Source organism: Lagopus leucura, unplaced genomic scaffold (assembly GCF_019238085.1).
Source record: "Lagopus leucura isolate 7727_CA_CO unplaced genomic scaffold, USGS_WTPT01 Super-Scaffold_100017, whole genome shotgun sequence".
Lineage (NCBI taxonomy): Eukaryota > Metazoa > Chordata > Aves > Galliformes > Phasianidae > Lagopus > Lagopus leucura.
The window spans coordinates 6498322-6523690 of NW_024962271.1; the positions used below are offsets into that span (position 1 = coordinate 6498322).

At 41.5% G+C, this 25369-nt stretch overlaps 2 protein-coding genes across 2 annotated transcripts; both read left to right on the top strand.

The window, feature by feature from the left end:
• Positions 1-487: 487 nt before the first annotated feature.
• Positions 488-5250, top strand: PDCD2L (programmed cell death 2 like). Its single transcript, XM_042877278.1, has 7 exons — positions 488-604; positions 685-848; positions 939-1017; positions 1710-2104; positions 2921-3034; positions 4341-4489; positions 5094-5250. Exons 1-7 carry the CDS (start codon positions 488-490, stop codon positions 5222-5224), a joined length of 1149 nt encoding a protein of 382 aa, XP_042733212.1. The 3' UTR covers positions 5225-5250.
• A 1999-nt stretch (positions 5251-7249) lies between these two features.
• UBA2 (ubiquitin like modifier activating enzyme 2) lies at positions 7250-24423 on the top strand. The gene is made up of 17 exons (XM_042877162.1): positions 7250-7408; positions 10827-10910; positions 11176-11246; positions 12425-12489; positions 12957-13057; positions 13216-13337; positions 13847-13914; positions 16193-16314; positions 17115-17214; positions 17753-17910; positions 18763-18856; positions 18949-19061; positions 19535-19690; positions 20295-20391; positions 20978-21083; positions 21823-21959; positions 23341-24423. The coding sequence occupies exons 1-17, from the start codon at positions 7265-7267 to the stop codon at positions 23517-23519; spliced, it is 1917 nt and encodes a 638-aa protein (XP_042733096.1). The 5' UTR covers positions 7250-7264; the 3' UTR covers positions 23520-24423.
• Positions 24424-25369: the final 946 nt, after the last annotated feature.

Sequence of the window (25369 nt, forward strand, 5' to 3'; positions counted from 1 at the left end):
TGACTAGATAGGCGCCTTCTGCAAAATCCTGCTTTCAAGTAACCAAGATATTTAATAGCTTTAAAAACATGACTGTTGGCAAAGTCTCCTTGTGCTCGGGTGAAGGTATCTACGTAGCTAGCAAAGTTCTAGTTGCTTCATGTATCCTGAGATAATTCGAAGGATGTACAGTTTTAATGACTGTCAAGGAGACACCGTGCAGGACCGCCTCAGATTAAGCGGGTGCGGGTAGGCGGGTCGCTCGCATGCGCCGGAAGTCACAGCCGGAGGGCCGCGCCGTTTTCTGAGCGCAGCCGCAGCTTCGGCGCCGAACACGTCGGCTTCCGCGCTGCCCGCGGGCACGCGCTGCGAGACGGCGGCCGCCTCGGGAGGGCGCGCGCGCCCCCTGCCGCCCGGCGCGGCTCCGCGCGCCCCTCAGCCGGAAGGCGCTCTCCGGCCGGGGCGCGTGTCCGCCGGCGGCCGCCGTAGGGCGTGGAGCGGCGCTGCCATGGCGGCGGCTGGGCCGCCGGTGCTGCTGGGACTCCGCGACGCCGCCATGGCGGAGCCGTGCCGGGACGGCGGGGAGCCCCCGGGTTGGGCCACCAACAAGCTGGGCGGCCGCGCGGTACGGGGCGGGGGGCGCTGGCCCCGACGGGGTTCCGCGGCCCGGACCTCCCGCGGCGCTGAGCGCTGTGTGTGTTTCAGGACGCGCTGCCCTCCGTGCGCCCGGGCTGCCCCCGCTGCGGGGCGTGCGGCGCGGCGCTGGCGCACCTGGTGCAGGTGTACTGCCCGCTGGGCGAATCTCCCTTCCACCGCCTCGCCAACGTCTTCGCCTGCACCGGCAGCGGCTGCCGAGGGCGGCCCCAGAGGTGAGGGTGCGGGGCCGAGCGCGCGGGGCGGCAGGGAAGCGCCGTAACCCAGCGCGTTTTCTGTGTCCTCTCTCACATGTCGGCCCGAAGCTGGAAGGTGCTGCGCTCCCAGAGCTTGGAGGCACGAGAACGGGAGGCGCGGGGCTGCAGCTCGAAGCCGGCTGGTCAGGTACGGCCGGCGCTGCCCTGTGGCCTGGCTGACGGTGAGCGGCGTTAGGCGCGGGGCTCAGGGGCTCCGAACGCGCCGCGTGCCTGGCGCTGCCCGTACCTGCGCGAGCGGCACGGCCGCACCCGCCCGCAGCCTCACATCCGTGTGCGGGGGTCGGGGCTCTGTGGTCAGGGCGGTGGTCGCGGTTACAGCGGGTACGCGTAGGGCAATTGCAGGAGAAGCGTTGCTTCCACGCGAATGCTGCCAGGCAGGCAGAGTGCTGATTTAGCCGGGATATTTACACTGCGGTAGTTTGGTCCGTGGCAATGGCTTTATATTCCAGTTAAAATGGGGGAAATTTGTGTGATATCTCCGTATTCCACTCTTTGAGCTTAGCGCGGCGCAGTAACTGGTTCAGAGAAATACCTCCAAGCTGCGCCCTGCAGTCATGCCTGCAACAGGGGAATGGCGATGCCACGCATCAAGCAAACAGCCATTGCATTATTGCACCGTTTCTCGTCTGTTGTGGTTTTTTGCCATAAGTGTGCTGCTGTAAGAAGCAAACGTGGATATTCTGGTACCTGGTGTTGAGAGGGGATGGGCAACATAACACTAAGCACGAGATTAAGGTTTTCTTTCTCTTACTCTTTATAGCAGTGATACCACATCACTGTGGTCAGTTTGAAAATGTTTCTCTTCTCCCTCCCTTGCAGAAAGAAGAATGTAACTTTTCTGCAAAGGACTGGTGTGCTGAAGCAGACGACTGGGGAGGCTGCGACGGAGCAGAGTCTTCCACGTGTGCCCTTCAGATGTTGGGCCTCAACGCAGGGATGAGCAGCTCTGCATCTGGAGAAGCACAGTGTGTGTCACAGCTCCAAGAGCTTTGCTTGTCTGAAGCTGCAGATATGTCAGGTTCCCTAAATACAGACCTCCAATCGAGGGAGGAGATGGGGACGGCCACTTCGGCTCCCGTGTTCCACTCCTATTACATTAGTGTTGTGGATGAGGCAGACTATGCTGGTTTCCTTGATACAGATCATGCAAATAAATTATTGAAAGAGTATCAGCAGAGAGAGGGTGTTGATCTGGAACATTTGGTGTCAGAAAGGTAAGAACCCATTTTGAACCTCATGCTGAAGCTGAAGGGATTGCGTAGTTCAGTTTGTACTGAGTGTTGAACTAAGTGTAGCTCTCACTAGATCTGAATATGTTCATAACTGACTCCTTCAGGTAGCAATTGTAGGACATTGCAGGAAATGCATTGCACCTGTTTTCTCCAGTTTGGAAATTTTGCGTTATACAGTGCTGCATTTATTTCTGAGTGACTGAGCAGCTGGAATCCCCTTGGGATCCAGACAGAGCAGTGTACCTTCAGTCTATGAAACCAAACCAGTGTGGTTTGAACAAAATCTTATGCTGTGTTTTATGAGTTCATATTGTGACATTTGGACATTTGTATTTTTTTTCCTTTATTCTGCTACAGATTTTGTTATTCTGGTTGCATTTTTAAGAGCTGAGGAGCTCAGGGATTTCAACTGGAGACTGGGATGAGGACTCCAGTTAGACTCAGGGTTTTTGATAAAAGAAGGGTCAAGGAAATAATTTCTGGGTGTAGGTACTGAAAGTATTTCTGATTTTGACATAGGTGACCACACCAAGCCTTAGGCATAAGCAGGTATCTGATGGACGTGAATATCTTATCATAGTTTGAAACACTGTTGGCAACAGATAGTGAACCTAGAGGCAGAATGTTCAGCTGCAAGCTGGAACAGTGACTACATCTTAATTTAATGTTTGGCATTTTTGTGTGTGTGTGTGTGTACATACTATAACATGAGTATCTATTAATTGGAATTATGATTGCTTAAAGCATGCCTATTGTACTGAATTTGAACTTCTGGTTTGTTCCTTTTTCCTCTCATAGTTTTGCTGGTGAAGGTAATAATGAGAAGTATGAGAAGAGTGAAGTTAGAAGTGGGGACCACACATTCCATAAATTTATGAAAAGAATATCTGTCTGTCCAGAGCAGATTTTAAGGTATGTTGATCAGCTGGTAGTAACAGGCAGAGACAGCATATAGATGGAGGCTGTCAGTAAATAGAAATAAACAATTTAATTGAATATATTTACTTATTTTTCTTAATTGAAAAATTTGCTAAGTTTTGATGACACACTTCCAACGCTATCTCCTTCTCTGAAGTCTTGTAATCTTATTGTTACTGCTTATGGCTCGGTCTTTGGGATGTTAGTGAAGTAAGAAATTACTCTTTTTAAAGTCTGAGGTCCTTTGCAGCTTGTGACTGCATCCAGTGGCCATGCAGAATGGCTTGCTGTATAATCAAAGAATATTAGGATGTTATAATCACAAAATAAAAAAGAGAGTTAGGCAAAGTAGACTATAATAACAGAAGAGAATAAATAGAAGGCTGACCCTTATTGTGGGCTCACCCCCAAAACACCAGCAGAGTGGATCTCCAGAAGAGATCCTTCCCCACTGCTAGCCAGCTCTTAAATAGGTCTAGGAGGGGTGCAGCCAGGCTCCCCCCCTTCCAGCAGCACAATGAATTGCCTTCACCTGTGCTCCTGTGGCTGACTCATGGCTCGCCTCAGGCGATCAATCAGAGGTTCAGGCCGTGACTCAGCAGTTCCCATACACTTGCTCTTCTAAGAACAAAAGTAAGTTTAATCTCAGAGAAAACTCCTCCAAAAAGGAGAAGCTATTTCTGAGTGAGAGTGTATCAAAGTGTTCAAATCCTGACTTATTTGTAGTACCAGATAATACCCATCATTTTCATGAGTTGTACAAGGCATTAGGTTATAACTTCTTTAATCCCAAGAGTTGGATGCAACCTACCTGCTTGAGCTATCACACTGTAGTGGCAGAACCTTTGTCTGCCAGGTTTCCAGAACTAGGAGGAACTGGCAGCTTTTTGGTGAGGAGGCAAAGTTTGAGGGGCTGGTTATGCAGACAGGATGTTAGTCTGCATAACCAGCCATTAGTTAACTACCAAATATTATAAAGAACATTTACTAACACAAATAAATGTGCAAGTAACATTTTAAGACAACTTTTTTTTTAAGAATCCCCTGCAGGTGTAGTTGGTATAATTGAGTCAAGTTTAGCACGCTTTGGAGGTGTCAGTTTAAACCATTTACCCCCTTAGATCCATCTGTTTCCTTAAGACTTTGCAAGTGCTGACCTTTCACTGTCCCCTTTCCTATCTAATTTCTGTTGAGTGGCTCATCTGAAGCATAGGCAGATGACTGGCTGCTAACAATGTTTGTGGATTTTTTTCCTAGTTACTTGAGATACAAAAAATAAATTTTTCTTTTTTTCTCTTAGATACTCTTGGGGTGGTCAGCCTTTGTTCATAACTTGTCCTCCAGCCAATTTTGACAGCAGTATTCCAGCCTGCAGTAACTGTGGAAGCAACAGAATATTCGAGTTTCAGCTGATGCCAGCACTGGTCAGCATGCTGCGGGGTGATGCAGGTATTGACTTTGGACCTAGCTGAATGAGTATTAGAAATATATTGGTAAGGTTCACTGAAGTGTAATTTGGATTGTTTCTTGCTAACCATAGGCACTGGTGTGCTTAACTGTATTGGTCATAGAATTACGTAGGTTACAAATAGATGCATATATGCACCTAGATTATGGATATAATAATGTTTCCATTATAGATTTCGCTAAGCAAATGGGAGCGCTTCCATTGGACTTCATGTGCTTCCTGGTGTACTTTTATAACAGCAGTGTAGGTAATGCTGTGACTTTCCCCTGCTAAAGGATCAAGGAGAAAGGGGGCATTGGAACTTGATGATCCTTGAGGTCCCTTCCAATCCAAGCCATTCAATGGTTCTATGAAACTCCTCAGAAAATAATAAATATTGCCATAAGGGATTGCAGGCACCTAAGAAACTCTTTGAAAATTCTCAATCATGCTTCTGTAAAATCTTTGAAATAAGAAAATGTATATGGGAGGCTGAATATGGATAAATGTGTTCTGGATTGGAAGATTGAACTGCAGTGATAAGCAATGGCCACTAACTGAAGCATTCTTCTAATATATGACATACCTTTATTGTTTTGTTTTTAGATCTGTCTGTGGAATTTGGGACTGTTATAGTTTATACGTGTGAGCGAAGCTGTTGGCCAACAAATCATCGAAGCCCTCTGGAAGAGTTTGTATTTGTACAAGAAGACCCTGACCAGAAATTATTTAAATAAATTGTATTTCTCTTCATAGATGGAAAGTCTGTTGTTTATTGTTTTGTTTTGTTTTTTTTGCTGCAGCTGAAAGTATGTGATCATGCATATGTGATCATGCAACAGAGTTTTCCTCAAATTTGGTGAAAAATGACATTCATTGGTTGGCATGGTGCTTATTTCCTAGAATAACTGACGTATATTAGCATGGCTGCAAAATGTGGCAACAAAAAACTTGCTTTGTTTAAAGAGGTAATTCTAAGTGGAGATTAGTTTGGGATTATTGTTACGTTTTTAAAAGCTTGAGGAAGAAAATAAAGGAAAGAGGCTGCCTAATTGCACTTAGTTATCCTGCTGGTGGTTGTCAATCAAGTGGGATCCAGTTATTAGAAACTACTAGCAGTGAGTAGCTTAATATAAGTATTTTAAAACAAATTACTTCATTTGTATTGGTGACAGATGGGAAATTCAATGGGCAGTGGATGAGAGCGCCTTGCAGTCTTCCAGCAATGAAGATTTTCTGTATGCTTTTACAGTGAGGGATGTTACGTTTGCTTGACTAGATGAGTTCTGATGGAGATCACATTGCAATGAGTGGAGAAAAGGTGAGAGTTTCTGCTAGCACTGTTCTTGCGGTTTTAATGGAGTCTTACTGGGGGCATGATTTAAGAAAATATCCTTCAAGCTTTTTGTCCTTGAGAGCAGCTCGGCAGAGAAGGACCTGGGGGTCCTGATGGACGAGAGACTGAACATGAGCCAGCAGTGCGCTCTGGCAGCTCGAAAGGCAAATGGGATCCTGGGCTCCATCAGGAGAGGGGTGGTCAGCAGGGACAGGGAGGTGATTGTCCCTCTCTACTCGGCTCTTGTGAGGCCCCACCTGGAGTACTGTGTCCAGGTGTGGAGCCCTCAGTACAAGAAAGACATTGAGATTTTGGAAAGGGTCCAGAGGAGGGCAACTAAGATGATCAGGGGGCTGGAGCACCTCCCCTATGAGGACAGGCTGAGGGAGTTGGGCTTGTTCAGCCTGGAGAAGAGAAGGCTGCGGGGTGACCTCACTGCAGCCTATCAATACCTGAAGGGAACCTACACCCAGGAGGGGAGTAAACTCTTCAAAAGGGCTGACAACAGCAGGACTAGGGGAAATGGATCCAAGTTGAAGGAGGGAAGATTTAGGTTGGATGTTAGGGGGAAGTTCTTTACAAGGAGAGTGGTTAGGCCCTGGAACGGGCTGCCCAGGGAGGTTGTGGATGCCCCGTCCTTGGACGTGTTCAAGGCCAGGTTGGACAGGGTCCTGGGCAACCTGATCTGAATGTGTATGTTTGGTGGCCCTGCCAGGCAGGGGGGTTGGAGCTACATGATCCTTGGGGTCCCTTCCAACCCGGGTGATTCTGTGATTCTGTGATTCTGTGCTCAGGCTTTAATGTCACAGTACAAATAATCTACTGGAAGTGTTTTGGTTGGCTGGTTGTTTTTTTTTTTTTTTTTTGGGGGGGGGGGAACAGGAGCTGATGAAATGTTGTTTGCAAAACAGTTGCAAAACAGTTTTTCAGAGATAAATTATAGCTTCCCATGCAAGCTTTTAGAGCTGAGTCAGAGAATTTAGGTCAATCTGTGTAAAAACCTCACTTCACACTTGTCAAAGCTTCCTCATTCCCAGGCACTACGTTGACACGTTTCCCAGCTGCAGCCAGGAGCCGGGTGCCTTATCTGTGGGTGCCGCGGCCAGACGGGGCGGACCTTCAGCGAGGCCCCGCGTCTCCAGACCGTGGTACCGCCTCGAGTCGCTCCCGGGTCCCGTTGGCGCTCCGCCCCGGGGAACGGCGGGCGCGGGGCTCGAACCCGCAAGTCTCCCGGCTCTCCCGATCTGCGGCGCCCCCCGCCGTCTACCTGTGCCGCTCGCCGCAGCGGGCTGCGGCCCTCCAAGCCGCCAGAGGGGGCTGCGGGACGGGCGGGCGGCCGCCGCTCTGGTCTCGCGCGGGCTCGCTGTCCGGAGCGCGGCCCGGCTGAGGAGAGCCGCGCGGCGCCGCTCTTTCCGCCCGTCGCTGTTTTTCGCCCGCCGTCATGTCCGCGCCCGCGTCCGGCCCCCTGGGCAGCGAGCTGGCGGAGGCCGTGGCCCAAGCGCGGCTCTTGGTGGTGGGGGCCGGAGGCATCGGCTGCGAGCTCCTCAAGGACCTGGTGCTCACCGGCTTCGGCAACATCGACGTGGTGCGGGCCGGGGCCGGGCCGGGTGTGGGGTCGGCGGCGCGAGGAGGGCCGCCGCGGCGAGGGGCGGGCGGGGGCCGGGGCCAGGGCGGGCGGGCGGGGCCGGGGGCGCCGGGCGGCGGGCATGGGGGCGCTGTGCGCGGCGCTGTGGTGCGGCGCTGCCCCTCCCCGCCCGCATTGTCTGCGTGTTTTCAAACTACTGAGCGCCCGCCAAAGCGGCCGGGCCGGGCGTTCGCCGCCGGGGGCCGGGCTCCGCACAAAGGGGAGCCGCCTCGGCCTCGAGCCCGCCTTCCTCGGCGGAGCGAGCGCCGTGGCGGCCGAACGGGCCTTCTTCGCCGCGGAGCTCGGGTCGCCCTGCCCTCCCCGGCCACCGCTCGGCGGAGGGGCGGCCGCGCCTCTCCCGGGGCCGGAGGTGCAAGCTGGAAGCGGTGATGCGCCGCCCCGCCACCCCTAGGCTGGCTTCGTGCGGCTTAATGGGCGCGGAACTTAGCGGGCGCTGATAGAGCCATGCTGTTAGACGCTGAGCTGTAAAGCCGCCCGTGCCGCAAAGCCCGAGAGCTTCCCGCGCGCCGATGGTTTCGCTTTTGCTTCCTGAAGCTGCGAGCGTAGGAAGGGCGGAACTCAGCTGAGGGTGGCGCGGGGCGCGGGACGGAGAGAAACGGCCCGGCCTCGTGCCTTTATTCGGCTCTTAGAGAAGTTGAGAGATCTGCGTTCAGAACTTCACGTGAAGAGGCCGTGGGAGTGCGGGTTCAGGGCTGTTCTGCTGTCTGTGCTCATCGGTGCTTTGCCGGGAGCCGCTTCTGAGCGGTTCCTATGGCACGTGAGGAGTTTGTCCCTGCGTTCAGACCTGTTGAGCGAAGCTTATCAGAAGTGGCTTCTCTCAGCATTGCCAGCCCAGCTGCTTCTCATTTGTACAGCTCAGGCTTTGCACTAAAATGGATTTGTAAGGCGTGCCGAAGTGTAAATCCAAATTGTCCTTTTGATTTGAGTTTGCCAGTGGGAGCCTACCAAATTTCAACACGGTCTGAGTGAAACAAACACAAGAGTGGAAACGTGATATCTGTGCTGTTTTCTATGCCTCCTTTTTTCTTTTCTACCTTATTCTGCCACTTCTGTGCGCTCACAGTTCAATAACATACAGTTTAGTAATTTCTGGTTTTGCAGTTAGTTGTTAAGCATAGATCCCATTGGAGTCTGCTTGTTGTTTCCTTTAGTTAGATATTTTTTTTAATTGTCTTTGGAGTCTGCTCGATTGGTTTCCATTACCTTAAGTATGTGTTGGATCAGAGCCATCCTCGTTTAAAAATATGACTGTCTTATGTAATGGAGTAACATTTTGATAGCATATGGAATGGATAGGCAGAAGACAAGGTGAGAGCAGGAACAGAATTGTGCAAAGGGGCAATTTGATGTCAGTTGAAAAAAACTGTGTGTCAGTGTCTGTGGTATTATTGGGGATTGCCTTTGATTGTTACAGGTCAATGAACTCAAACGTCTGAGAATACTTGTTTGTGTATTATTTATCTATTTATCACAGCATTAATATTAAAATAGAAAAGCAGTTCTGAACAGGAGCACTTCAGAAACACAGAGCTTAACTAAATATACTTTGTTGAAAGTAGAACAAAATGTCTAAATACAAGTCTGTATTCAGAACACAGAAGTTTATTCTTAGGAAGTTCCTTTCCTTCTAACTTTGAAAAGTGAGAGCAGTGTAAAGTTGCTTTAGCTTGAGGACTGTCAAATTCAGATCATTCTCAGCTGAATTGTAGCTTTGGTTGGAGTCCAGTGGTGTCAAGTACTCTCTTTGGAGAAAAATTTCCATTACCTTTTCTGTCTTGGCAGTAGTGTTTGAGATCAGTTTTCATTTGCAGCTGATGTCAGTTAAGTCTCCAGTTAAAGGACTGAAGTCTTTCTAGACAGTTGAACATCAATAGATGAATGCACTCAGTTTCTCTCGAAGTTCCCAACCTTCATGGCTTTGGACTAAGCGGGCCTTGTGGCTGTCATATGGGAAGGGAAGTGGAAGTGTGTTTTTGGGCAGATATCCCTTTTGATGGGGGTTACAAGAACACGAGTAGTTGGAGGACACAATGGGTAATACAGATTGACAGCCTCTACCTCCTCATACCTTTCTGAAACATCTTACTTTTTCTGTGCGCTCAGTATCAGCTGGTGCTTTTATGCAGCATTTAATTAAAACTCTTTGGCTAGTAGAGTGTTCAGCATGTTAAATTTTAATCCTTAAATTAAACAATTAAATATTTAAATAAATACTTCCTTCAGATAACATCAAGTTGGATCTTTGATCCTGTATGCAGAGAGTCCTTCATGGGAAGTGCGTGACGTACTTTTACATTTATTCAAATTTGGGTCATGAAATTAAAAGCAAATGAAAGCACCTCCTGGCTGGTGTGTGTAACCTGAGCACTGAGCAGCACTGAGCAGTACCTCCATAGAGCTGAAAGTGTTCTGTGCTGAGTGCGACAGCGTTAGCAGTGGGAGTTTGGGGGGGTACTGCGGGATCAGCAGAGCTGTCAGCTCACCCTCCCTGTTCCTGTTTAAGCACGTCAGGGACACGGGCAGACTTAACGTGAGTGTAAGTGATGAGTGGTGACAGCACAGGTAGGAATCAGTCCTCTCACTGTTGGATGTAAATCCGAGTTCCTGTGGGGCAAATTGTGATTATGATGTTCTTGTGTCTGCATCAACAATTAGGAACATGGTTCTGAGGGGAATTAAAGTTATGACGTACTTCAAGGTTGTGCAGCGTGAATATTTTGTGGTGTATGTTTTTAAACATCTTGATCACGTGATTCAATTTATTTTCTTTTCTAGGTGAATTTTATATTTTTTCATACGCCCTTGCCTGGTGGCAGGCAGTAAAAGCCTGCCTTGTGCTGTATGTGTTAGGTGACAGCACAGCCTCATGTCCTGCCAGCCACATTCACGTGAAGCTGGACACTCCCGTACGGCTTTCCTGCCCCGGCAGCGCAGGCAGGGGCTTTCCTGCGTGATGCCACCGAGTCCTGTGGCATTTCTGGCGTCCGCTGTGCTCCTAATGCTTGCTCACTAAAGCCTTCATCCGGCAAGAGATAGAAGAGTCAGTTATTGACATTCCACCAAATGTTCTGCCTATGCATCTCAAAATTGATGTACATTTTTAGTAGGGATTGTCCAAAGGAAGGTTGTTGTCATATAGCTCTCAATATTTGAGGTGTGGTTCCACTGTTAATAAACGTTTAAATGAAGATCATTTACCCCTGAAGATTGTGGTGCTTCTACAGTTGTGCAAATGTAATACGAGCGTGGAGGTCCAAGAAGGAGTCTGTACAGCTTTTGTGATTTAGTTCATCACATTTGATGGCTTTGCTCCTTTTATTTCTGCAGAAGTGAAATGGCTCTTTTTGTGTGTCTGTAGATTGATTTGGATACTATTGATGTCAGCAATCTCAACAGGCAGTTTTTGTTTCAGAAGAAACATGTTGGAAGATCAAAAGCGCAGGTGAGGAAAAAGTCAAAGCTCACGTTTTACTCGTTTGGTGTTATTTTGTGGACATTGTTAGAAACCTGTCCCAGTTTTGTTGATGCTGCTGAGAGGTAAGTGGTGGTTGGCTGCTTGTGGCTGTCTCCAAGTTTCATTTAAAAGTATTAAAATCTCTAAGGTAGTCAATTTACTCAGTACTCAACTGGTACTGAGTCTCTTTAGAAAGAAGGAAGAAATAATAAGTGTTGTTTTTGTTTTTGTTTTGTTTTGTTTTTATTTCTAGGTTGCCAAGGAAAGCGTGTTACAGTTTTATCCAGAAGCTAATATTATAGCTTACCATGATAGCATCATGAAGTATGTTTGTTTTTAAGCTCTAATTACGTGTTCTGATTTGCAAGTACTGTTATTTAAATGCTGCAATGGTGTGCTTTAAGGTACTTCACAAACCTTCCGCAATAAGGTAGCTGTAAATATGAGACTGCATTGCACTGAATGGGAGTGTGGATTTTGCATGAATTTTATTAAATTCTGGTAGCTGTAGTTATTTGCTTATGTCTCATTCTCACTTTATTAGCAACATTACTACTTGAGATTCTACGCTGTACAATTTCTTGATGTCATGAGTGATAATTAGAGGAAAATAAGTGTGAATGTTGAGTACTTGATTTTAAAAAAAAAAAAATTAAAACATCCAAAACTTTTGTCATGCATAGGGCATAGAATCATGGAATGATTGGGGTTGAAAGGCAGGTGTAAATATTGCTCAGTTACCAAACAGTTAAGATCTAGTCCTTATGGTCCATAACAAGTCAGTGAAGTGCAAGATCATGTAGCTTTTCATTATAGTTATTTCCCAGCTATTAATGTGCATTTGTCCAGTTTTTACAAAAGGTCACACTCTCAATTAATGTTAAGGTTTCAGCTCTGATGTTGCGATCAGCCACTGAAACATTGGCTCATTGCATCCTTCTCCTAAAACTATAAAACCATTAATCCTGTTTACTTGCTTCTCTGTCATCTTTGCTGCTGCCTTATTTAAGTCAGAAAAATGCAATGTGAAGATGCTAAGGTGTCAGGATTTTCAAGTCCCTCATCTTGGCTTCTAAGGGTATGCAGGTACAATCAAAACCAATTGAGCTTTCCCACTGTAATGATATATCAACAGTCCGATGAGCTGTGGTAATTGCAGTGTGCACATCTTACCCTCAGCTGGTGGTTTTTGAAGTCAATTATCAGAGATCATCCAATTTACTCATTACGTCAGAGCAGTGTAGACACTTTTTTGCCTGCTTGTTTCATTGTCAAAGTGACAGCGATTGGAATAGCATCCTTCCAGTGACAGGTCATGCTTCTGCCCAGCTTTAAAATGGGCTGAAGACAAATGGGTTGCTTAAGGGCTATTGGTAAATCTGTAGAGCGTGTAATCCGTACGTGAACATCAGTCTGCCCTTTCTGTGTGTGTTGTTTCTGTTGTGACATAACAACCAATAACTTTGATGTACCATTTTGAATATTGTTTTTCTTTTCTGTAGCCCTGACTATAACGTAGAGTTCTTCCGCCAGTTTACGTTGGTTATGAATGCTCTGGATAACAGAGGTGAAGTTTTCATTATGATTTTGCATTGAAGGTGAAAGTGCAGTTGCTTGTTCATGAGAACAGAACTCTGATGTGTTCTACTACTAGTTCTTGAGCAGTGTCAGTTAAATAAGTATCCTCTTAAGCCAGCTGTAGTTTAATGCTTTTGTGCACTGTTAAAACACTGAGAGCTTAGGCAGAACTGTTACAGGTACTTTGAAAGTAAACAAGTCTGCTGTGTTACTGCTTTATGGAAACTGATTTGTATTTTGTGTAAATGCATAACTGTTAAATTGTCTGCTGTATTTGATAGCACCAGTATATTTTGTATCAGTTGGACAATGGGCTTTGTGAAAGAGGCGTAATGCTAACGTTAGTGAAATAAGGCAAATTCAGGACGAATGTGCGTGTAGGAGTCTGGCTTGTGTTTGTAGAAGCCAAACTTATTTCCACTTATTCAAATTTCTGTAAAACTTCTTGCTTTGCAGCTGCCCGTAACCATGTGAACAGGATGTGTCTGGCTGCCGATGTTCCTCTTATAGAGAGTGGAACTGCAGGCTACCTTGGTCAAGTAACAGTTATTAAGAAGGTCAGTTGTGTTCTACTCCTGTCACTTTAAGTTTAAATCATTGGCTATTTTAGACAACAGAGTTGGGTGCTGTGAGATAAAGTTACAGCTCATCTGATAGTAGTGCATTCTGTCGGTAGTCTCACGGTGTGATGAGTAAATATTTCGCTTTTCACCAGGGAGTGACAGAGTGTTATGAATGTCATCCTAAACCAACTCAGAAGACTTTTCCAGGCTGCACAATCCGTAACACTCCATCAGAACCTATCCATTGCATTGTGTGGGCCAAGTATTTGTTCAAGTAAGTCTTCTTTCCTTTTTTTCTTTCAAAATGGGGACTGTAACTCACTCTCTTTGTGTTGGTTTCTAAAACTACAGATTGAGAAATTAAGGACACAGGTTGAAAACTAATGTAGATAACAGCAAAAACCTCCAGTTGTTTGACTTTTTCCTGTTTTTTAAAATACACAGATAGCATGTCAGTTAGTACTTACGCCTTGTTCTGCTATCACAGAAAATAGGGCAGAATGACTTTAAAACGGAGTAAGGTTTGCTGGGATTGCGGAGATAGATGAACTATTGAGGGAGTCATATGCATCTCTTTTACTAAATTCATTTTCCTGTTGAGTTTTCTGCATGCTCCATGTTAAGTCTGCATGTGATGAATTCCAACAGTTTAAAATGCAGTGGATGAAGTAGCACTCTGATAGCAAGAATTCTAAAGTGCACATTTACCAATTACCAAATATTTCAGTATTCAATAAGACATGAGTAAAATCTGGTGTTGTGTTGTTCTTAATTGCTGTACAGTCAGTTGTTTGGAGAAGAAGATGCTGATCAAGAAGTCTCTCCTGACAGAGCTGATCCTGAAGCTGCCTGTAAGTGTGATATAGATTGTACTTACCCTGTTACTGAGACGTGTCAGAAATTGACTTCCTTCTGTCCATTTCTTGAAGTTATGGTTTAGCTCCATTTTCTTCTGAGAGGGTTCCACTTAAAGCGCTCTTGAACAACATGAATTTAGGGTGTGCAAGCAGCAGATCACCTTTGTGTGCATCATACTTACTACTATGTATTAAAAGTCTGCAGTGATTTCAGTGCCGTTGGGTTTGGTTTTGGTTGTTTTTTGTTAGTTTGTTTTTAGTTAACTTGATGCACAGTGTATACTGAGAGCTTTGTGTGGCTCAGCATGCAAAAAACACTCTTCAAAATGCCAATATTTTGAAAGTTTCAGTTGTCAGATTTGTAGCCCTTATGGGCAGCTAAAACGTTAATGAAATGATTACTTCAGCTGTTGCAAAAACCTTTTCATACAGTGTGGGATAGGTCTCTGTCATTCATTAGTTGTCTTCAGTAAGAATGTGGGTAGAGCAGGTGTGAGGAGCAGTCAGTATGCTTTGTAATTGTGAAGTTCCAGTTCATACATCCAGATTTGTGATAAATGATTTAGGTGAGTAAGTTTATATATATTCAGAGACTCCTATTCCCTCCGGAGCAAACTCTCGTTCCCATCTGCACGGAGAAGTGAAGTGAAAATTAAATATTACTGGTCTTTGCAGGACAACGTATTTTCCTGTGTATTGAATTTGATGGAGTACTTCCCTCCCTGCAGGTGGGAGACTTGCTTTCTAAACCAAGGACTGAAAACTGAGTGCTGTATGTAGTCACACTGCATTTTCCACTCCTAGCTGAGGGATTGCCAAACTGGAAAACAGGGGTCAAGTCTCAATTCTTCTAGTTTGAGACACTTCCATGTTCATCTGCATAGAAAAGATGCCTGTTTAGTGTGATGTTTTTGTAGCTATTCTGCATTTTTTTATATGAACAGTGGCCGTAGTCACTGCAGTGGTGAATATGCATCTTTACTGCTTCTCCTCTTGGATTCTTTTAAGTGGTGAACTTAAAAGGGAGAGGGAGTTTAAAAAGAGCCTCAGAATCTCTGAACATCAGATAACGTTCATGTAATGAATGGTTCCTATGGGGCGTCCTTAATAAATTTCAGACTCTTAAGGGAGTGGCACATAAACTCATCTACAGCAACAGCTGAGGGAGTACTTGAAGGCAGCAAACATGCTGCTGCTAACTTGAAGGATTCCAGGGCAATCATAGGGAGGACTGAGCTGTGGCCTCATCTCTGTAGTGATCAAACTGTCAGTTGCTCTACTGCTGCTAAGAATCAGGGGACCTTCTATGGTATGTCGAGGAAAAGTAAGGGAAAGGAAACCGTGTCATGTGTCTTTAGGGTCCTTTGAAAGCATTGGCAAAACTGTGGACAGGCATATCTGGTGTACTCCATTGTGAATCTGCAGGTGGCACTCTTTTTTAAGGAAACTGAAGAAACTAAGATGTATTGCAGGAAAAAGGATGAAGATCCTGAAGTGGAAATGATAGAGATAAATGGTGATTAGAGGAGTCTCCAGTGCTGTTCAGCAGATGTGAATAAACAGACTTCCTCAGAATAATAAGGATGATGGTTAAGAATTAAAAGTAGAAGAAAGTTTCACAATATAAAATGACTAGACAATGAAATGCTGGGTAGATATTGGTGCAGATAAATAAAAAGATGCATTGGAGAAGGGAAGGGAGAACATTCCCAAATTTGCATGTGAAATGGTGATTTTTCTGAGTTGATTTTCTGCATGCAGTCAAGATTTTAATAGTTATCTGAAAATACCAACTTGATGCTTACTAGTAGCCAAGATAACAATTGCTGGAAGTGACTAGGAGAAAAAAATGGAAATGAAAAGCACCTGAAAGGATAGAATATTATCATATGGGGATGATCACAGGTAGGAAGCTGATAATCTGTCTTAAAATTCTAATGAGGCTAAAACTCTTAAGCCAGGAAAAAAGACAACTAAAAGGAGATTGTGAGAAATTTATGAACTCACAACACAGTGAGAAAAAAAGAAATAGGAAACAATTGCTTATTGTTTCTGCCAGTAAAAGAATTTGATGGCATTGAGTTGAACTAGTGAACTGTAGTTGTAGAAATGAACAATCACAGTTGCACTGTGTCTAATTTAGCTTTTATTAGGAACAGTAAAGCCATTTTATGGTGCTTGAATGATTTTGATCATTGACACTAGGAAATATTTGGATATGATTTCCTTTTTTTTCCTGTTAACTAACATTTTGTTAATGCTTTATTTATAGGGGAGCCAGCAGAAGCAGAAGCCAGAGCACGAGCATCAAATGAAGATGGTGAGATTAAACGTGTTTCAACTAAGGAGTGGGCTAAATCAACTGGATATGATCCAGTTAAGCTTTTTACCAAGGTACATTTTTTACCCCAATAAAACATCTTTATTTGAAGTGTATGAGAAGTTTAAAAGTTTGATCAAAATCCAGTTTGAACACTAAACATTGAGCATCAGTCATGCAGCTGTATTATGACTTGATCAATTTGCTGTTGTGTTGGTCTTTTGCAACATTTGCTTGTCTTATGGCATTCTGTTTGTGTCTATATGGACAACTTCAGCAGCTTGTCCATATTGTAAAACAACCCAGTGGAGTTGTTGTAATATGAGAAGGTAATCTCTTGAGTTCTGTGGAAATTTCACTGCACGTTATCACAACCAGTCTGAGGATCAGAAATATATAATTCATGCCCTGTATATAATCAGATGCTGGTATAAGAAAACATAAACTCTTAGGAGTTATGTTTCTAAGTAGTTGCAAAAAAAGAGGAAATGAGTATAGAATGTAGTGTTGATACATAGCAGTAATTTTCCTCGTGAGATTAATTTTCATATAGGTAACAGTATTGCAGGGGGTTAGTATACAAATGGCTGTAGTGATAGCTTCACATGGACCCACTGTTTGGATGACTGTTTCTTGATTTTGGTGTCCCCCAAATTAATGAGAACTGTCTACTTTCTGCACAAAGCATTGAGAGTTTTTTTATTGTGGAGTTTGGTTTTATATGTATTGTTTGAAATATTATCAAGGAGAAAAGCAAAAACTCATGAATCTAATGCTGTTTTTTTGAGTTTCAAAGGAGATGAAAAAATAAAATATATCTCTTTTCCTCTTCTTCCTTTTTTTTTTTTTTTTTTTTTTTTTTAATGTTGCCTAGCTTTTCAAAGATGACATTAGATATTTGCTGACAATGGATAAGCTGTGGAGGAAAAGAAAGCCTCCAGTGCCACTGGATTGGGCTGAAGTACAAAATCAAGGTAATTGTTCTTTCTCCTGGTACATACTTGTAAGTCACATTTCTTGTTTGTTAGTGCAGCTCTGTGACATGTACGTTTTCTCACTTTCACAATTGGGTACTGATACTGAACACACTACTTCATAACTCCTGAAGATATTTTTTTCCTATAGAGAAAACATTTTTTTCTAAAAACTGTTTTGGAATTCTTGTTTTGAGTGATCAGTATTGGCTATGGAAAATTCCTATTTCACAGAATTACATGGCAGTTTATTCTAGGGGACCTTAGGGCACACATTGATACATTTTATCTAAAAGCTGAAAACGTACATTTGTTTTAACGTGTGCACATCTGTAGATGCCCTAAAGTATAGCTGTTAGTTGCAGTTTAAAACACAGACTTTAAAAAAAAAAAGTCAGGGCTGCTGTAGCTTAAGAGTACTGTTCTTCAGTTTAGAAAACATTTAATTTTGTTAAATCTGCAAATTCTTAGCTCTTTGAGAGAATTTTTTTTTTGAATTTATAAATATTCCTGGTATTATTTTTTTCTTTTCCTGAAGAGAAAAGTGTATCTGACCAACAAAATGAATCCTCAGTTTTGAAAGATCAGCAGGTTCTCGATGTCAAGAGCTATGCACACTTATTCTCAAAGAGTGTTGAAACCCTGAGACTTCACCTGGCTGAGAAAGGTGATGGAGCAGAGCTTATATGGGATAAGGTTAGTTTACCTCATAGATAAGAAACTTATATTCTGTGTTCTTAATACAAATGTTGGAGTGATTAAGTTTAATTACAGCGTAGTGCTGCTAAGGACAAAAATGGCTGACACATCACTAAAAGCATGTGCTGTAAGTAAACAAATGCATACCTTAGGTACTTCATATGTCATTGAATTTATCAATTAAGTATTGTGATGTAAAATAATTTACCAACTTTGAAAAGCACAAATTAAGAAGCAGGTGCCATATTTTCATTTTGAAAATATTTTAATAATGCCACTCCATTTTTCCTTTGTAGCTTTCTCTAAAACATGTTCTTGCACAGTAGTTTGTAGCTAGAGTTGGACATAATTAGCTCTGACAGTAGATATGAGGCATATTGCAAGTTCTGCAGAAGAAAAACAAGAAGCAGAGAATTCTTCTTCAGTCCCAGAGGCAGTGTGATCTTCCTGTGGTCCGTTGTCACCTGACGTAAGAAAAAAATGCAGTGTGTCAGTTGGGAGGGAGTGACAACCAAAACAGAAAAACAGTGTTGCAACAGCTGATGAAAATACTTGTTGTTTGTGAAATACCAGTGTTTGAAAACAAGCATAAAACACTGTAAGGTTTATTATTTAGACATTATTTTGAACATGAAAAGGCATTTTATTAATACACTAATGCAGTATTAAAATACTAAATACATTTTCTAAACATGTTTTTAAAGTACTGCTGCTCTGTTTAAACATAGTATTTAGATGAGGAAGTATACATACTTTGAAATGGAATATTTTACAGACTTTTTTATGTTGCAAAGTTTTTCCAGTGTGTAATCTGATTTTTAAATGCACTTTCCATTAACTTCTTGTCAGGATGACCCTTCTGCAATGGATTTTGTCACTTCTGCTGCAAACCTCAGGATGCATGTTTTCAGTATGAATATGAAGAGCAGATTTGATATCAAGTGTAAGAGTTAAAATATAATGCTTTATTTAATAACCTAAACTTCTACATTCCGTTTGCTGTTAAAAATCCATGCACTCTTGCTTCTTTTGCAGCAATGGCAGGAAATATTATCCCAGCTATAGCTACTACTAATGCAATAATAGCTGGTCTGATAGTGTTGGAGGGTTTGAAGATTTTATCGGGAAAAATAGATCAGTGTAGAACGGTAAGTGGGAATAAGACACTTCTCTTTCTTGTTATTCATTATTTATTCAACAGTCATGTTTAACTTTCTTTTATTAGTGTGTAGTTTTACTCCGTGTCACTTTTTGTTTCAGTAATTCTGAATGTGTTAGGAACATTCACCCACCACAGAAAGAAAAGTGGAAGTCTTGAGGATTGTGGAGTTTCATCTGATTTCATGAAAATTGGCTGCTGGATAAGAGAAAGAACCAGACTGACAGCACTTGAAACATACCATTTTCATGTTACAGCTCTGTTTGACAGTAGCTGGTTAGTCAGCACAGGTGTCATTGTGGCCTGGCTGTAATACACACTTTCTCCTGTTTAGTAGGCATGTCAAAGAGGATTAGGGAACAAGACAACCTGGGATTCTTAAGAGAACAAATCTGTAGGGAAACAGATTTTATGAGTGCTTTACTTACAGAATAACTTGTTTCATTCTTGTCTGTCTTCAAGATTTTTTTGAACAAGCAGCCAAATCCCAAAAAGAAGCTATTGGTTCCTTGTGCTTTGGATCCACCAAATCCTAACTGTTACGTATGTGCAAGTAAGCCAGAAGTGACTGTGAGACTTAATGTACACAAAGTTACTGTGCTAACACTCCAGGACAAGGTAAATCTTGAATATTAGCTATGGCTTTTGCTTTGATTCCAGTACTGTACATTATTAAAGATTTTGTTCAATATATTTTGACTGAATGTTAGCTTTGTCATATTTGCTCTGCTCTTTGTATTTTTCTCAGGTGAAAGAAAAGCTAGATTAGCCAGTATGCATCTTACTTGTGTGTCCTTGTATATCTTGTGAAAGAATGTATTTTGGCTTTTAAATTTCTATTCTTAACTAACAGGAAAAAAAAACCAACATTTCATTTGAATAGTTCAGTAGCTATATTACAGTTCTGTAGTAGCAACTGATTTCTAAAACTACCATTTTATGAAAGAAGTATTTAAAAAATCAAATCAGCGCATCATCTGAACTTGTAAAGGTGAGATCACAGGTGTCATAGACATCATTTTTTTAGATCCTGAGATTTCAGGTAACAAAATGATAGGTTTTTTGGTTTTTTTTTTTTTTTTCCCATGAGAAAGAAGAAACAAAGTTTAGGCTTTTAGCAAATGCTGGAACATGGGCCAGGATAGGAAAAACTGTAATTCAAGGTTATTTGTCTCATGAACATTATAAAAGCAGATATTGATTATATAATCAATCTTTTCAGATAGTGAAAGAAAAATTTGCTATGGTAGCACCAGATGTACAGATAGATGATGGAAAGGGAACCATTCTTATCTCTTCAGAAGAAGGAGAAACAGAAGGTATGTGTACTGAAGCTTTTTAGATAAAAGTAGATAAAAACTGGGAAGAAATTAAAATACAAGGAATTGTAAGTGGTTTAGTGCTCAGCCTGTAGATTAATAATTGAAGAGAACTGGATTTGCAGGTATGTAAGTGGCTTAAGAGTAGCTAGTGGTGTTGTCTAGCTGTGTATACTGTTCTGCTTTCCCATATCAAGTACTTTCACCTGGAGCATCAGGATTCCACTCGGGAATCGGGTATTCAGCTGTAAAAATGCAGCAGTTATCTTCCCCTGTTGGTAGTCCTTTTCACTTTCTTATTTGTGTTATCTTCATGTTCCTTGTAAGCCCTATTGCAGTACCCATATTATCTCCAGAAGATGTTCCTATTCATAATAATAGTTACGTGAACATGACACTTGAGACATAGATAACTCAAAATCTGTAGTTTTAACTTCAGGTTTAAATGTAAACTTTTACTTTCAATTCAGATGTAAGTATTAATGTTCACTTTATAGGTTAAACTTCTGGAATACGTATTTTTAATAGTAAAAACAGTCTTTATGTAAATAGCTGTACACACCACTGTGTTTTGCTATTTTTCTAGCAAATAACCACAGGAAATTATCAGACTTTGGAATTCGAAATGGCACTCGACTACAAGCAGATGATTTCCTCCAGGATTATACTCTGTTAATCAATGTGCTTCATAGGTAAGAATTCTGAAATAATTACTTTTGTGTATATGTATAGAATTCCACAGCGAGTTTCCAGTTATGAATTTTAAATTTGTGAATAAAGCTAAAACATTTAGTTGCTTATATAATGAAATTAAAGGTTTTTTTTTTTTTTTTAATAAATGGATATAGTTCAGTGTGTTAGATTTCTTAATTTCTATTTTATTACAAAAGTAATTGGTAAGATTTTATCTGAACAGTTTGCTCATTAAGTAACATAAGAATTGTGCAAAGCTAGATTTGGTTTTAGAGCAGCTAAAAGGTGAGAAACAGCTGCGTAAAACCAGATAAAGACCTGCTGAAGTAGTAATTCATTTATCTGTGTTCAGATATGGTAATGCAAAGAGAAGTCACTTTGAAATAATTCGTGTGCATTTAACTTTGGGTAAGTAATACACTCATTGTATGGAGTAAATCAACACACTGCAATTTCGGTGCAAATGAAAATGTTGAGATTGAGGAAGAAAAGTAATCTAGGGTAGTAATGATTTCCTTTCTTTCCTAAGCATTTTATGGCATGGCATTGGCGGGGGAACAAATTCACAAACAGACAAAGCACAAATTATAGAGGAGGGATGAACAGATTTTCCTTCTTTTGAGTATATTTTCCTTACTTTGTCCCAGTTGGAGGGACTCTGATAATTTGAATGATACATTTTGTTTGTGGAAAAGGCAGTGTTTCTGTTGTTCAGAACTGTATACGTTTTTTCTGCAGTGAAGACCTAGAAAAAGATGTAGAATTTGAAGTTGTGGGCGACACCCCTGAAAAAGTTGGCCCTAAACCATCAGAACCAACATCCAAAAACATTACCAATGGTAGTGATGACGGAGCACAACCTTCAACATCAACAGGTAAATAGCAGTCAATATTAAATAAAGTGAAATAGCCTTTCAGTCCAATTAAAATACTTGAATTTTATGACTTAACTTTGCCAATATGAAGTGAAAGACACTCGAATTGCCCCTGTATAAATATAATATTTAAGCGGTAAAAATGCATAGACTGTTTCAAAGGCTTGTAGTAAATACAACTTACTATATTATTACATTATTTAACTTGGAGGTGCTTGAGGGAGATTGTCAACTGAAACACACTATTTGCATGGTGATTCAAATACAGTTAATTTGTTAATATACCCTATTGTGTGACAAAAAAGAATCAGGTTTGTTGATTTCTCCCTACAGATTAAAAGTTACTGTGTGGGTCTCTTTGATCACATTTTATTCTGTTAATTTAAGAAGATGTCTTTTTAAATCCGCTTTTTAAGAATTATTTTTCACCTGCTGAGTGAAGGCATGGCAAAAAAAAAGAAGTATTTGCTACCCAAAAAGTGCCACCATGACTTTTGTAATACAGGGTATTCTTTTGAATATGCCCACAATAGCTGAACTCAAAGACAAGATGTGTAGGCAGTAAAAGCTAATGTACTGGAAACACTGTAGTGTTTTAGTGATATCTGTAGCTCCATCCTAAGCTTTTGGATTATGTTCATTTACCTGTCAGAGAGTCCTACTTCAGACACAGAAGTGTGTAGTCAGTTGCATCTTGTGTTTTGTTTCATGAAAGATTAAATGTTATGAGTACTGATGTAGGTTCAAATTAAGTACAAAACAACCCCTCTGCCCCAGATAGCATTAGAAACTAGCACAAAATTAATTTTTAAGATGAGTTTCTTCTTGAAGTCCACCAGATGTCCTGAAAGTTCATGTTTGGTTCTAGTTTCCCTTCTTTACGCCATCCATTGTTATCCATTAGCTCTTTCAAGTCTGCCACTCCACCCTTTCTGTACGTTTTCTCTCCCGTAGAGCATGGTTTCTAGTGGAGAGTGTTACTGAAAGCACTAGCCAGAGGTGAGGCTGGACTACAGCTTTGTGTTTGTTTAAAGGTTCTTAAAGACTCTAGCAGATAGCATGCAATTCTTCTACTTCATATATGCAAAAAATTGTGCTAATGCATTCGCATTAGCTAATGTGGGAATTCCTAAAAATATGGGAATATTTGAGTTATTGAAATGTTTTCCATACCTCTAATGAAAAGGGAATAGCCATGTGACTAGCATATTTGACAGGTTTTGGAGAAATTCAAAAGATTCTTGCCATTTGTTGACAGAGATTATGGATAAAGAATGATCCGAGATGTATTTGTTATGTGAGGGGCATTCTGTATGCGCTTTCTTTTGAGAGCAGACTGTCCTTACAGTACCCGTGGGAATTAAAAATACGTATTTTGCAGCTCCAGATCAAGATGATCTATTTATAATTGATTCTGAAGATGAAGGCCATTCAAGTAATGCTGATGATACGGAAAATAAGAGCCGCAAGAGAAAACTAGAAGATAAAGAGTGCATCAGTACAAAGAGAGTGCGTACGGAGCAGACAGAAGAGCAAGATGAAATTATAGCATTAGACTGAACATGCAGATGTTGTTTGACAAAATGATTGAGTCCATGTAATGCAGCAACAGCATATTATTTGGGGATGTGAAAAATGTCCAGAACTAGACTAATTGTAAGGCTTTTGTTCTGAGGAAATACCAAACCATTGGCTTAAATAATTTTTGTCTGTTTCTCTTGATGATAAAGCTGTCATCTCAATAGAGTCTTCTAGAAGTTTTTCCATATTGAATTCCATATATTAAATGTAGTAGAAACATAGTTTTTAAATACTTGCAGATAAGTATTTACTTAAACAGTCATGAAAATAAGCATGTTATTTTTGTGTAAATACCTTATAAGTATAACTCAGTAGGACAAAAAAAACCTACTCTGCTTTAGTAAAGGGTCATCACTTGATGCCCAGACTTGTAAGTACCTAAATTTTTCTTTTGCTTGAAGAAAAGTATTTTTAGTCTAGTCCTAAACATTTTTCATACCCTGAACAAGGAGAGAATTCACTAAAGCAAATTAGTGCCATGTTTTAACAGTGTTCTTAAACTTTAACTGGCACTGTGTACATTACTGTAAAACTGTTAATTTACTCAAGTTTTTCAGCTCGTACTGCCTGGTATGTCAATGTAAGAAGCAAATTTTTTGTGTATTGTTACAGTTTCTGGTTATTTATATTTGATGTTTTGTAAACTCAGATACTACTACTACACTGTACATCTGACGGACCAAATAAATGACATCTGAAGTACTTGCTATATATGCTTGCACAGTCCAAGTTTATGCTGATTTATGGGATTTTAAAATGTATAGCCTTCAAAAATTACTGTACTATTTTCATTTTTCTAAACATAACCCAGTAGTACAGAACTTGAGCTTCACTTGTTGGAGGTGAAAGGGGAATTTTTTTAATAAAACCTTTGTGAATGTTTTTTTTTTTCCTTGGACACTTATTGGCTTTTTCAGTTGGAGCACTTGCATCACCACACGCATGCTTTCAGCACCTCGTGCCTTCCGAAAGAGAAAGCACTGGGCTTCTATGTGCTATACTCTGTGCTTATGGCAAAAGTGCAGCCTTTAGGAACAGTGTCTTAAAGCCTACTGCATTTGTTGACATGTTTTAGTAGCTCTCTGTACTATCAGTGTTGATTCTTAAAACATGGTAATCTGCCATTTCTGTCACTGCACTGAAATTTCTTGCTAGCTTTGTGTTAATGAACCAGAACAGCTTCTATTCGTAGATAAGTACTCAGTGGCAGCCTTACGAAGTAGAGAAATACAGTGGACAGGATTTATTTTGTTGCAGCTTATAAACTGACTGCATTTTTAACAAGATGTGAACCATGTAATGAATGTAAAAACCAAACATGGCACTTCTTAGGTTCTACATCTGATTCTGTCTAATAGAAGACCAGGTTCTCATCTGTATTGAATTGCCAATACAGTATAAAACTATAATGCAATGCAATTAATGTTTTTTCTCTACTTTTAGGAAGTAATAGTCACACAAAACAGCTTGTTTGACGACATAATACTCGAAAGTGAAATTAAACCTTTGAGTTAGTTGCTTCTTGGCCAGCATAAGTGAAGACTGAGAGGTAAAGATGTAAATAAGAGAGAGAGAAACAATTTTCAGCGCTATAATGGGAAGCTTTTGTAGTTCTCACTATAAACAGTTAAAGTACTAGAATTTAATGTCTGACATTTTCCAATAACAAAGATCAGCATCTTTCTTTTAGCTCACTAAAAATAAAATTATTGGTTTATTAAATAAGTTGTCAAATGGCTTGTTATCTGTGTAATAGGATGTGATTCTCACTGTGGCGTGACAATGCCGTATCTAAGCTGCTGGCATCATAATGTGTGAAGGAGGGTCTT

Bases quoted from the DNA above. Each gene is read 5' to 3' on its own strand.
- PDCD2L (XM_042877278.1), top strand. From the start codon at position 488: ATGGCGGCGGCTGGGCCGCCGGTGCTGCTGGGACTCCGCGACGCCGCC. The intron at 849-938 runs GTGAGGGTGCGG...GTCGGCCCGAAG, and splicing joins TGCCGAGGGCGGCCCCAGAG to CTGGAAGGTGCTGCGCTCCC. The intron at 3,035-4,340 runs GTATGTTGATCA...TTTTTCTCTTAG, and splicing joins TGTCCAGAGCAGATTTTAAG to ATACTCTTGGGGTGGTCAGC.
- UBA2 (XM_042877162.1), top strand. From the start codon at position 7,265: ATGTCCGCGCCCGCGTCCGGCCCCCTGGGCAGCGAGCTGGCGGAGGCC. The intron at 7,409-10,826 runs GTGCGGGCCGGG...GTGTGTCTGTAG, and splicing joins GCTTCGGCAACATCGACGTG to ATTGATTTGGATACTATTGA. The intron at 18,857-18,948 runs GTAAGAGTTAAA...CTTCTTTTGCAG, and splicing joins GAGCAGATTTGATATCAAGT to CAATGGCAGGAAATATTATC.